The 14,175-nt window shown below is 36.6% G+C and overlaps 1 protein-coding gene across 2 annotated transcripts in view; it reads left to right on the top strand.

Moving 5' to 3' along the window:
* Positions 1 to 11,557, top strand: part of ENOX1 (ecto-NOX disulfide-thiol exchanger 1) — a 112,269-nt gene extending 100,712 nt beyond the window's left edge. Inside the window, exons 12-16 of one of the 2 annotated variants that reach the window (XM_053455476.1) lie at positions 174 to 227; positions 3,977 to 4,079; positions 6,191 to 6,276; positions 10,960 to 11,096; positions 11,135 to 11,557. In XM_053455476.1, the coding sequence (XP_053311451.1) occupies positions 174 to 227; positions 3,977 to 4,079; positions 6,191 to 6,276; positions 10,960 to 11,091 (375 nt within the window). In that variant the 3' untranslated portion in view covers positions 11,092 to 11,096; positions 11,135 to 11,557. Of the gene's footprint in view, positions 1 to 173; positions 228 to 3,976; positions 4,080 to 6,190; positions 6,277 to 10,959 lie in introns of both variants that reach the window. The other variant, XM_053455475.1, reaches the window with a different exon arrangement.
* Positions 11,558 to 14,175: the final 2,618 nt, after the last annotated feature.

Raw genomic sequence — 14,175 nt, 5'->3', positions numbered from 1 at the left:
GCTAAGTTTTCATGTAAATTCCAAGCTCCGTTTGATCATGAACAGATCCGTACAAGTGCAAAGGTTCCGTTCATACACTTCTGGGATCCCATGTTGGTGATTTGCAAATCTTCCAGGGATGATTTAATATAAATATCATAACTATTATTTTGGGGTTTTTTGTACCTGTACAGCTTAAAGGAACCAAGGAGGTGTCAGAGTGCAACAACCATGATTATCTCATCAAGGTAAGTTACCCAAAAGATCAATCCAGTTCAATGGGAATAAAAAATGTAAAACGGACTAAAGCTTTGTGTTAGTAACTTGTTGACCAGCACATGTAAAAGCCTGGAGCATGTGGGATGTATACTGAGAAGGGGGTAGATTACAGGAACAGCCTCCCAGCAGAAGTGGTAGAGATTAACATAGTATTGGACTTTAAACATACATACACATAGTTCTTAACAGAGGGAAAAAAACGGGCTGACTATATGGGCTGAAAGGTTCTTATCTGCCGATAAATTCAGTTTCTATATTCATATAACTGAATACAACGCATATATGCTTTGAATGTGCTGGTTAGCAACGAGTGAAATGTATGTGCATCTTGGAATTCGTTCGCATGATGTGGTCACTCTCCCTATTAAAATCTAAAACCTAAACTTTTTCTTATGCACTTTTAAAGATAAAGCCAAGCTCATCTGCCGCATTGCACAGGCTGTAAATAAATTAATAGCTGTGTCTGCTATTAAAAAAAACATTGTGCTAAAAACAATTTTTAAGTCTCTATTAATTTCCTGTTTCTTGTTTATTAATTACACCGTTGCAGGTTACATAAATCAGGAAAAGATTGGAGAACACACTATTCACTCTGAGGAATATTGTGCTCCGGGAGCAGTACATAGTTTTATTATAATCGGATATTAATAAATATACACTCTTAATTTCCTTATGTCTGTTTGGTAAATTGCTGCAGGCTGAGGATAGGGAGGAAAAAAATGGTGCAATCAGTCTGTACTGTAATTAAAGGAAGGGTGCTGGAAGAAGCGGCATAGATTGGCCTTTCTAGAAAATAATGGAATCAGCAATTCTAGAGCATAACGGCTGTAAGGCATGTGCTTCGTATTTAGGTTCAGTAATTTAAAGAGCCCTGTAGCCTCGCAATAGACAGCAAGTCTTTGCAATCAGTAGATTGAGGGCCGCAAAATGCCACTCAGGGATTGCAGAGCAATACTGTTCCTTATATTCAGAAGCTTCGGGGCAGATGGGCAGACCCGGGACCGCAGGCTATAACCAGGCAGAACAAGCAATTTATTGCAGTAGCCAGCAGATTAAAGCACCTGACGGGGTACCTATGCAGTGCCGGCAAGCAAAGGAAGTCTGCGAGCAAGTAACGAGGGCACAGAGGACCTAACCAGCTTCCTGATTATTCAGAGGCTGATCCGCTGGAGTCACCTGCTGGTTTAACTTTCAAAATGTGTTGGTTCGCTTCTTGGCAAACCTGGGACAGATGACTCGCACTGTAAGGAATACTTAGCAGAAAGCCAGGAAAGGGTTAATATGCCAATTCCATTCGTAGGTCTAGGATTTGGAAGCCATGGGCGTATTGAGGGAACTGACTGAGACCTGAGAAGCTCGGATATAAAGTGTTATTCATCGTGTTTACTGTGACGGGCTGCCAGTTCCTTCACTCCACATAAGATCTCGTTCATTTATAAAGAGCAAAATCTGGTAATTCAGCTATGGAACGGATGCAAGCGTTCTATGTGAGCGTGTTAATGAACGAGAGGGAGTAATTACACGTGACCTTACGGCTGAAGAGGTAGCACGAGAGCACGCGAAGGGCTGTTTAAGTTTGTATAAGACAGGAGCGGGGTTTCACTGCGATGATACATCATCATATTAATGAACTTTGAAGAGTCCAGCATAGGTAAAAGGGGTTTGTTAAGTGTTATTGGCACCTTTTCTGGCTTAAGTATTCGTTTACAATATCTAGGTTATATACTACCTACTAAGTAGACAGACCCTAGGTATACACGATCATTTTTAACATTTTCCCATCAAGCACCTAACTGGAATTATTTTAACTCTTTAATTAGAATATAGACACACTGTAAGAAAAAAATAGTTTTAACTGCAACCTTTCCCTTTAAACAACGAGGGCCGCGATAAAAGCATTTGCGGATTTGCTTTGAGCGCCTGCTGTCACTTTGCAAATGGTACCAGAAACGTAATGTGCAGTAGTAGGTGGACAGATATAAAAGGCAGAACAATATGTACCATGTTTTTCAGAATACGCAATGCACCTGATGGTAAGGGGAGCCAATTTTTAAACGTAGAAAGAAATCTTATTCATGAGCTGCGGAGTTATATTAAGAATAAAACATTTAACCAGTTGTTCCTAGTAGTGTCTTGAATACCATAGAAATGCTGCATGGAAAAAGGTAAAGGGATCTACTACATACAGTTTACAACTTGTACAATATATATATATATATATATATATATATATATATATATATATACATATATATACATACATATATCGATGTTCGGGTTACACCAGTACCCAGTATCAAGATATTATTATAGAAACAGAATTCTATGGCAAATACGAACCATTTGGCCCATCTAGTCTGCTCATTTTTCCTGATGTAAGGGGTTTAAGCCTCTTATTTAAATGCAAACCACTTTCCATATTTGTAGCTTTCTTTTGATCTCTCTCCAATGTTTCGATATCCTATTATCCCCTAAAATGTTAAATATATTGTATTATTGATATACATTGTATCAATTATCTCTCAATAGTGTGTGTATATATATATATATATATATATATATATATATATATATATATATATATATAATATGTATATATTTATAATATAGCCTACTTGCATTTCTGTACACATAGTTATTGGGACAGACATCTTTTATATCCATCTACAACTAATTCTTTTTTTTTTTTGGCAAACTAATACAGCTCATTTTTTTGGCATTTTATGGTTTTCTGTTCCAGCCTCCTGGAGAAATGCTACACAATATTCAGATGGGATATGTAAGCTGCAGATCCCAGTGTCCTGTCACCTCTTTTCATATTTTCTCTTCCACTTGTTCAATGTCTGCCAAGAAACAGATTAAGAATGCAAAGGGGAGTCAGGGGATAAAGAAATAGATGCTTACATTCAGTTCCCCACCAAACATTACAAACATTACATGAGATTAATAACATTAACTGCATGAGAGAAATTACTTTACAGTTCATAGGATAGCAGCCTAATGAATAAAATACAGTTAAATGGAGTTAATATTTAATGTTTAATATTCTTTGAAAAAATGTGTTCTGGACGCACACATTTTAGTTGGCCAAGCTCCTAACTTTCAATCTTTTCACTAAAGATGGGAACACTGGCAGCGGTCAGTAGTTATATTGTGACTGTAAAGTTCTTCCTTTATATATATATATATATATATATATATATATACACACATACATACATACGTTGATTTAAAAAAGTACATATTCTAGCTATTTTGTAATAAGTATGCATTGTATATAAACATTCCTGATTTATAAGTAGCACATGTTTTATATTGTATTAATAATTTGAAGAACATAGCCACATCCAATATAGATTTTTTGGTGAATAAATCTGCCTTTTATTTTATAGAAGCTACATAAATAAACCACGCACCATTAAAAGGTTACAGTGAGCCCTAGACTTCATTAACATAATTCTCTGTATAATTTATCATGTTTATTTTGCATAAATAAAGAGATAACTTTAGTTTTAGAACTGGAACTCAAACAAGCCAGAGTAAAATGTCATTTTCAATTAAAAGTTAAGATTGGCCAATAAACGGCTTTATGTGTGTGTGGGGGGGGGTATTTTTTTTCTTCAATGCTTCTTGGCAATAATTTTATAGCAACTGATAATGAAGTAACAATAAACCGTTATAATAAAAATCAAATGATGTTTCCTTTGTATACTTGCAGGAAAACGGTACAGTTAGCGTTGCGGTCTTCAACCATGATAAAGAGAAGGATGCTGAGAAACAAAGGCAGTGTTTTAAATCAGAGAAAGAAGCATTGCTTATAGGTAAGGCCAGAGAGCTAACTACAGTCTGTCACTGATGGAAGCAAATCAAATGCAACACAGATCCATCAAGGGGCTGTCCAAGTTGGCAAGGCTGGAATAGGCGGTAGTTGATGGTAGAAGACTGTGACCAGAATGGTAACCATGTAGTTGTGTTCCTATTAAAACGCCATTTTTTTTTCTTTGTAACACAAAGCCTTGATATCCAGAATCATATTCCATAGAAAACAGAGATCCTCTAATAAGGATATATTTTTTGAGCTTACAGATCTGAAAATGTGTGAAAAACCATCAGTAAATCAGAAAGAAAAATAAATATATTGTACACTAGTGAGGAAACGGATTCAGAAATAGTGACTAGTGTCTGAAACTGATTCCTGGGGGATGAGTCTTCGTTTGTACCATTAAAATATACATGAAACAAAATTCCAGTTTCCCATTTAAGCCAATAAATAAATTACATAAAGTAGAGGAGGCATTTTAGTCTCCAGCTTTTAAATCTCCTCCATCAATTGCATCGCTGAGCGCAGACGTTGGCTGTTACTACAAAAGCTGCTCTGATTTAGCTTTCGTTACAGTGTAAGCAGTATTCTTCTTTGTAGTATACACACAATAACCGGCTCCAGCTGCTGCTTCCACTGCTGTAAGCCTTGAATATCTTGCTGTATTGGGCTCCCTCTGCTATCAAATATGTTAAAATAATTTCTGCAGAATCTTGCAATTAGTCTGTGAATGGGCTTTTTAAAAGGTTGATGTTTGAAGTGTCACAGGGTCCGCTTTGGAAAGTTTTCAGGTAAATTGGTCACGGGGAAGAGCGTTTATATGCTTTATGGGGTCACTATATCCATAACTATCTTTCCCATTTTTCAGATGTTTTATTCTTTCGAAGTCCTATATAAAGAATATTTTAGGTTTGGAAGCTGTAGGTGTTGTTTATCTTCTGATACCATATATGACTCTTTACAAAAATGTTGTGTGTTAGATGTTACTTATGACGTAACGGTGACATTTTGTAGCAGTGTAACCTTATCTACTCTTCACAGCTCTTTACAATGGATAAACAGGGCATAACTAGTAGTTCATAACATAAGAATTTTACTTATCGAAACAAGATGCAAACCCTCGGGTCGCCCCGAAGTTAGACATATAAAATGATAACTTCCATAGTATAAAAAAGTTGAAGACCCTTTTCCTAATTTGTAGGTTTTTATACAGTGACCTGGTATGTCATGTTCACAGTTCTGCCAAATCCCCCCCCCAACCCCATAGATTTTCCAGTTGGTTTCCATTTTAATAATTTTGTCAACATCTTTCATTATGCAGTAAATATGGTATTATTCATCCTTAGCGGCTGAATGAATGGTTACGACCTTGAGCTAGTCTACAATAAGCCACAATCATCTGGTACAAAAACTGATTTGGGATTTTTTCATGGTACATGTTGTCCTTGTGCGGTTTTATTCGCCCCACTAGCAACGTCTCAGCCGTATAAAAATAATACAATTTTGAGGTTTCATACTGAGTGGTATTGTCACGTAGTTTTGTTGCTTCTAACCCTCATTTATAATCTTCTGGCTGGTTTATTTTAATATAAAAATAAGCAACTACATCGTGGGGGTTAGATGTTACACAGCATCGTTTAGCAATAATGGGAATTAAATAGTTTTTATGGCTACAAACAGTGTAATTATTGGGAAGATTCAAGTCAATGTGTTTCTTGACACGTCTATATAAAATATTTTCTCTGGGGAACATCCACTTTAAGGAGAAATGATAATTGCTTTATTCCAATCGCTGCAATTTTATATTGGTAAATCAAGCATAAAATTGATGCTTAATAAGCCTGAAGACTGGATAGAAAAAACAGTGTTTTCACGTTGTTTTATCTTACTCACCTGGTTAAAAACTGTTACAGTTCTCCGAGTTATGTGATTTATTATAAACCATTTTTGACTTATTCCTGTAAAATAGGTTATTTTTTTGTAACCATTAAACTGTGAATGAAATGTTCCTTTGCTGCTGGAATAAATAATCTTTAGGTGTGAACTGAGCTGTGCTGAATGTCTGTGTTGAAACGCGCAGTTATACTTATACCTCGTACTTTCCCCACACAGGTATTATATCAACATTTCTCAATGTCCATCCCTTTGGCGCTAATATCGAATACTTATGGTCTTATCTTCAACAGCTGGACTCACGGGTAAAACTCATTTTTATTGCTCTGTTTGTGTTTATGTGTATGTGCTTTTTGAACTAGATTTAGCTTTCTACTAAACAGAAAATGCTTTTCGAAAGTCTTATTGCACGGATGCTGAGTTATTGGAAATGTTTGGTGCATTATTGGTTGTTTTATCCATAAACTGAATTATTGGAAACTGAGGCAGATGACTCATTGATGACATCGTAAGCATCCACAAGAAGAGCCAAGTGGGACACTCTTCCCCCTGGAAATTCACTGACATTATGATGTCTGTGCCTTGCCTCTTTGATGGGGCACTATCCATGGATATGGACTTCCATGGACTTCCGTAGATAACATCACTAAAAAACTTTTGTGCTTTGATGCAGCAGTGTCACAGAGTGATGACATTTATTTGATCATACTAAGTGATTTGCTCTGAAGACTTAAGATATAACAAATGATTACTAGGTCTCAGGACAATGCTTCATTCTCTGTCTAGGGGGTTCCATTCTTAGCTCTGTCTAAATCTACACCTTACCTCAGCAAAATTTAGGGGTTCTGACAGAATGCTGTTAAAATGTCTCACATTTATAACAAATATTACAAGAGAATGTGTGTAGCACATCCCCAAAGTGTTCTGTTTTGGGTGCCTCTACATCAGGGGCGTCCAACCTGCGGCCCTCCAGCTGCTGCACGGTTGGACGCCCCTGCTTTACATCTTTAACCCCCTGATGTCCCTCTTTTCTAGTATCTCTTTGCTGAGTATGAGTGTATGACTAGACAGCCCTAAAAGCTACAGTAATGTGTGAATACATTATGTTCCTTGTCAATATCCTCAGTAATACAAATATTAGTAGGCCACAACGTCACATAATAAATCCTGGTAAAGCCACACATCTAATCAACCTGCTTAACCGTATCCTCCAAATGTTGAGAGATATGTTGCACCAACTGTTATTGTTTGGGAGAAGACTTCGCTATAGAGGACACGTAGTGTAGTGGAGGATATTCTGAGTAAAATTTTAAATTTCAGCTTAAGAATACACTGTATAAGTTATTCAGGGTTTAGTTCTAAAACTGTCAATAATATAGCGATTGCATACAGCACCTGTATGTAGACCAATGTATTTAGCCAAGGATCAAACAGACAGAGATGGTCAATTCTAAGGGCTTAAATATAGATCAAAGCAGAAGAAAGAGTGGTGTTCTTTGTAACACATTTTAAGTGGACTTCAAAAGACATAAAAAGGACCCGGAGCACAAAAGATTTAATAGCTGATTGAAACTGCGGATTTTCAAATGGAAAATTCAGGCATCAGATTAGTTCTTTTATCAAGCAGGTCCTTCCCCATTTAATCGAAATCCTCTTTGATGGGCAGCATTTGTTAGCATGGCCTTCAGTTCTGTGGAAAAAGGTATCTTGGAATGCCATCATATCACGGCTTCAGAGAAGTAGCACCCTTCAAATCAAATCCCGTTGGTTGTATTGCATTGATTTGCCAATGAAACTCCCCGGAAGTATAGTGGTATATTACAGAAAAACCTGATATGCGTTTCTTTACATTATTCTCACAAATGTTACTCTTCTATTTCCATGCTTAAAATTAAAGTACAATACTCAGAAAGAGCTATAACTAATTCAGTCGTGTCTTCAGACATACTATATGAATAAGGTTGAACTATAATGCAATTCAGTTCATCCTGAGCATTCCATTTCCATAGCTAATACAATGTGTTGTTGAATTAAATTACACAAATGTTTTGAGGGGGTAGTATACAGTGAAAACACTAAGGGGCCTCGAACTGAACCGTGGGAACATCAAGTGCAAATGGAAGGAACAGTGGGAGAAATAGAATATGAACCTTAATGGAATAGAGGCTCAGAACCTAAAGAAATAGAGAATTGCAGACAAGATACTAGACAAGATGCTAAAGAAATAAAAAGAATCACAGACAAGGTACTAGTGCGTTAAACTGGTAATAAGAGTTGGGAGATATAGTCTGAATTAAAGAGCGTGGGATCAGCATCATTTCTAAATTGTGGCGATAAACAAGAGGAGGAGGAATGTATCTGAATCCTCTGTGATGTATTACTTCAAATACCTTCAATCTTGTCATATCTGCTTTGTTGTCTATTTTATTTATGAGTAGCAGGGTTATAACTGACTGAGATTTTTGCTGTGCAACAGATTCCCTTCACTTCTAGAATTGTTACATCAGAAAGACTTAGATGGACCAAATGGTTCTTACCTGCCATCAAATTCTATTTTTCTGTTTACACACATGTATATCACATGTAGTTTATTACATAATTTTATTCCAAATTTCAATTTGTGGCAATGCCCTTTAGAGAAGTGGAATTATTATATTAATTGTGACCTTATTGCAATAGAACATTAGATTGAGTCTTCTTTTTCTTTCAATCAGCAAATGTTTTGGAGATACAGGTTGAGGATCCCTTATGCACAAGTATTTTGGATTTTCTCTCCTGTGTCCAATCCGTTCCTCAGGGTTCTCCCTACAGACCCAGAGCGCTTCTGGTCCTTTGTTCAGGCTTCCCCAGAGCACTTCCAGTCTGGAAAAGGGAGCGGAAGTGCTCTGCGAAAGCCTGAACAATTGACCGGAAGCGCTCTGAGACAACAGGGAGAAGCCGAAAGGAGATGGGGAAAAGACCTAACTACAGGAGATGTCAGACACCTCTTTCCTGTGCACTCTCAGAGTTTCTTCGAAACTCAGTATGTGAAGATTCAGACAAAGCAAATGAAGTGATAGTAGATTTTATTATACAGTTATACAGGTGACCATACAAAAAGTAGGCACGCACATGTCCGGGCGCAGCCGGTTTTTATCTTCCTACTCCCCATAGCAAGGCTGCTCCTCTGTGACCCCATTGGATAGTCATGTATGGTCTTTCTATAAACATACATTTTGCTACATGTACATTGTGTTACATAACTGCTGATGTGCTAAATACCAAACCACAAAAATGCCGGTTTTTTGTTTCCTGTCTGAAGCTTTTTACTGGTTCAATATTTGCAAAAGCAGTTTCTCTATTAACCCATTGTTTACTTTAAATTTAAACTTGTATTTTACCCCTCACATGAGTATCCCTTTTCTGAATTCCCTTTATCTGGAAGAAAAAAAAATTGGTTTTCAAATAAGTGATTTTTGGATAAGGGATATTCGACCTGTACATACGTACCACGCTATTTTGCCATAATTAAGTTGTGTTTACAAGCAAAATGGGGCAAAACAATCAATTTCATGTTCTGAAGTCCAATGCCTCCTCCCTACCAAGCTGATACAAAGGCTGCTATAACAAATCAGGTACCACGATAAGGAGGAAAAACATAACACGGAGAGGAAATAACTCAAATCTAAAGTTCTAATGTAAATAATATCAGAAGTTTAATCTTAGTGGTTGGATCCATTGGTATTCTCTTAGTTTATCTTGTCAGCCTAAACTTTTCACCAAGTAGTTCTGTAATATAGACAGAAACAAGAGGAAATAGCTTCTGTATGTATCGTGTTACTTGGAATTTATGTTTAGCGCTTTGTAATTTCATTAACTGTGGTGAATTAATTTGCATTAATATGGATGTCACCTGTATTTTCGTAGATGTTCTGCAGTTCAGTAATTTAGCATTCATTAATAGACATTTAGAATTAGGTGTGACTAATCTAACACTGTTGTAGGCTTCATAAAATGCGTTTACGTTGTTAATAGTTCTCAAATAACACAGTGTGTCTTGTTGCATATTCGGTGAAAGATAAAACACATTGTAGGAATGCATGCTAAAAAAAATGAATGAGATAACAAAAGAAAAAAATATGGATTATTGCAAAACATAAAAACTGTAGTTTCTATTGAATTTGATGATAGGTTATTTGTAGCAGTTACTACTTTAAGATTCTGTCCAACCTCTAATGTAACACCTTTGTCCCTAAATGCATAATGAAAAGCATCATTCCTAGTGAGGTTTATGGCCCAGACCATTCAAAGAAAAAAAACTTCAATCGTGTAATAAATGAATAAATTGCTATTCTGATGTAGCAGTGCTCAGATGATAATTTTCCAGAGCAACATAAGGGTGATTTTGAAGGATTATTGATAAATTACCCAACACCTATTTTATACTAATTTTGGAGACGAAAAAATCCTGAAGGAAGCCTTAGTTCAGATATTAACTATCCAAAACCAACAAGACTAAATTTAGAAGCAGATGCTTAGGTCTGTAGCTTTTAATTTCAACATAAATTAAATATAGTTCTTAAACCTGTTTTACATGTTCACCTTTAAACTGATGGGTCTTTTTTTTTACTATGTGTTGAAATATAGTCATCTGTATTCCTCTTTATATAAGTTGTTCACTCAACATGAGATCTCCAAAGTATGTCCGTTGACATAAGGTTGCAGGATAATACACTGGAAATTAATCTAATTTCCGCAGCCTTGCTGCCTTCATTGCCTGTATCATGCGTGCATTCCTTGTCAAGTATTCTTAATTGGTTATCTAACGGAAGACAACACATCTCATAAGAAATCCTGGTCAGTCTTAGTATAATCAAAATGAAAAAAATGTTCTCTTAGTGATTCTCCTATGGCATTTTATTGTATGTCTAAAGACTAAAACATTAATACATGGTAAAACAGCAATCGCAATGCTTTTCTTTTATACATGCATATTTGTTCCCATACAGATATCGGCAAACGAAATTGAGTCACTGCTTGTTAAGCTACCAAGAATGTTCAAACAAGAATTCACTGGTGTAGGAGCGACACTGGAAAAAAGATGGAAGTTCTGTGCCTTTGAAGGAATAAAGACTACCTGACAACAAATGGGTTAAAAAGACAGATGGCCAAAGTGCTGCAGCATGGCGGATGTATGAAGTATTAAGTAAACCACGGACATCCTGCAATGCCAATGAAATCTTTAGTTCTATTTGTAATGTGCCCTTGTGAGTGATGATGTCATTGTGCGCCAGACTCTCTATCCCCTAGAATTGTAATAATCTTTGCTCTAGTCTATACGGTAAAGAGAAATAAATTATTATATTTTTAATTTGAATTTAGATAGATTTGAAAATGTGTTCATTGATGGCTAGTAAGAAAAATCTATAGGATGGTAGGGAAATGCTGAAGTCTAATCTATTCATAGTACTCACTAGACATAGCCCTAAAATAGTTTTGTAGTCGGATTTCCAAAAGAAGAAATACAGTTAATAAAAATATAAGGACTGTGATTTGGAAGATGTGATGTAGTATCACAGTTACATGTCAGTGAGCAAAGTATGAAAATTATATATTTATATATGTATAGGAGCTGCAAACACTTACTTGAAGAATGTCATGTATCAAATTCTGTTTGTGTGTCCATATTGTTTTCATCTGGCTGAAGAGAATGCCAGGTAGGCTGTTTTGTTATGTTTAAGAAACTTAAATATTTAATGTTTGAGACTGATGAGGCTTAGAAGTCTACATAATATTTTAATTGCCACTGGTTTCCCGAATGTGGCATTATTGGTACTGTCAGGCACATGGATTATTAATACAACTTGAACATGATTCTTATCGATAAAGGTGTTTTCTCCTTTTTTTTAAACTGCATTAATATAAGATTTTTGCCTTGCCAGGGGAGATGAAAGCAAGGTGAAACAGCTGATTAAAAATAAATTTATTATTTTTCTAGTTATAACCTCAGTCCAGATATATATATATATATATATATATATATATATATATATATATATCATCAACAAATTGTAAATGTATCTTCCTGATGTAAATATGTAATACATGATTGTTGTTTTAATGTATTGGTATGTAAAATATTAAAGTATATGCATAAAAATAAATATTCCACTGCATTATCAAATTTTATATTAAGAAACGTTTTTCCAATAAAGTTGATTGTACAATATATTTTGTATAATGCTCTTTATTGCACTGTTTTCATTCTAAATATAACACACATTTTAAAAATACAATTTGTCGGGAAGAGGAGATTTTGCGAGTCACAGGTGAGGTAAATTCACATTAAACTCATATGCACTCATAGAAAACAAAGAAACATAGCACTTGACAGGAGAGAACGATTCAGCCCATTAAACTATTTATTTCATAATTAGGAATTTGTCCTATTACAAGGTTAATTATTAATTAATATCACCCAAAATAAATGTCATAAATAGCACACTTATTGATCCATACATATGCTCACAAATACCAATGCCTTACAGTCACACATGCTAACACCATACGCTCATGCGGACACATGCTAATACCATACACTAATACACATACTCTAAAACGATATACTGGCATACTCTATGGCATTAGTGTGAGTGTATCACACAAAATGCCATATATGCTAATACCACACTCTTATAAACATGCACTCACTATCGTTAACACACGTTGACTCTGGCACTATCCATATACACACTGATTCTAACACTACAGTGTACATACACCCACGTATGCTCTTCTCCCCCTCTTACTTCACAGAGACTTGACATAGAGCTCCAACCCCTCAGCCAGCCCCTTAGCTGAAAGAGCATTATGGGAGATGTAGTCCTGCAGCAGCTGGAGGGCCGCAGGTTGGACGCCCCTGCTCTATGTCCTTCCCCTTATACCTTACTTTGTGTGAAGCCCTGTCTTCAGTGCAGCTCACACCCTATGTGCCACCTGCCACTCTACCACCACATAATGCATGTTACAAAACTCCACTGGGTGCCTCAGTTACCAGGTACCCGGGTTCCATACATCTGCCTTTACACCCCTGGAACAGGTCTTCTCTGCTTCTGTCTTCAAAATTGAAAGGAAACCTTAAAAGTCAGGCTGGGTTTCATCTCAATACGGTTTTTATACTGCATAGAATTATCCTTTAGACTTTAGGCACAATTTCAGGGAAAATCACAGAAATCATGGTACAGTATAAATGTACACTCACTAGCCACCTTATTATGTTTAATATACACGAATAGCTAATCAGCCAATCACATGGCAGCAACTTAATGCATTTAGGCATGTGGACGTGGTCAAGACAACTTGCTGAAGTTCAAACCGAGCATCAGAATGGGAAAGAAAGGGGATTTAAGTAACTTGGAACGTGGCATGGTTCTTGGTGCCAGATGGGCTGGTCTGAGTATTCCAGAAACTGCTGATCTACTGGGATTTTCACACACAATAATCTCTAGAATGGTCCGAAAAAGAGAAAATATCCAGTGAGCGGCAGTTGTGTCGATGAAAATGCCTTGTTGATGTTAGAGGTCATAGGAGAATGGGCAGACTGGTTCGAGATGACAGAAAAGGTAACTCAAATAAACACTCGTTACAACCAAGGTTTCCAGAATACCATCTCTGAATGCACAACATGTCAAACCTTAAAGCAATTGGGCTAAAGCAGCAGAAGACCACACTGTGTGCCGCTCCTGTCAGCTAAGAACAGGAAACTGAGGCCGCAATTCGCGCAGGCTCACCAAAATTGGACAATAGAAGACTGGAAGAATGTTGCCTGGTCTGATGAGTCTCAATTCCAGCTACAATATTAAGATGGCAGGGTCAGACTTTGGCGAAAACAACATGAAAACATGTATCAATGGTTCAGGCTGGTGGCGGTGTAATGTGGGGGACATTTTCTTGGCACACTTTGGCCCCCTTAGTACCAATTGAGCATTGTTTAAACGCGACAGCCTACCTGATTGTTGCTGACCATGTCCATCCGTTTATGACCACAGTGTACCCATCTTCAGATGACTACTTCTAGCAGGATAATGCACCATGTCACAAAGCTCACATCATCTCAAACTGGTTTCTTGACAATGAGAACATGACAATGAGTTCACTGAACTCCAATGGCCTCCACAGTCACCAGATCTCAATCCAATAGAGCACCTTTGGGATGTGCTGGAATG

This window comes from Spea bombifrons, chromosome 2, assembly GCF_027358695.1.
Source record: "Spea bombifrons isolate aSpeBom1 chromosome 2, aSpeBom1.2.pri, whole genome shotgun sequence".
NCBI classification, from domain to species: Eukaryota; Metazoa; Chordata; class Amphibia; order Anura; family Pelobatidae; genus Spea; species Spea bombifrons.
The sequence above is the reverse complement of the archived record's forward strand: the minus strand, read 5'-3'. Positions and strand labels throughout refer to the sequence as shown.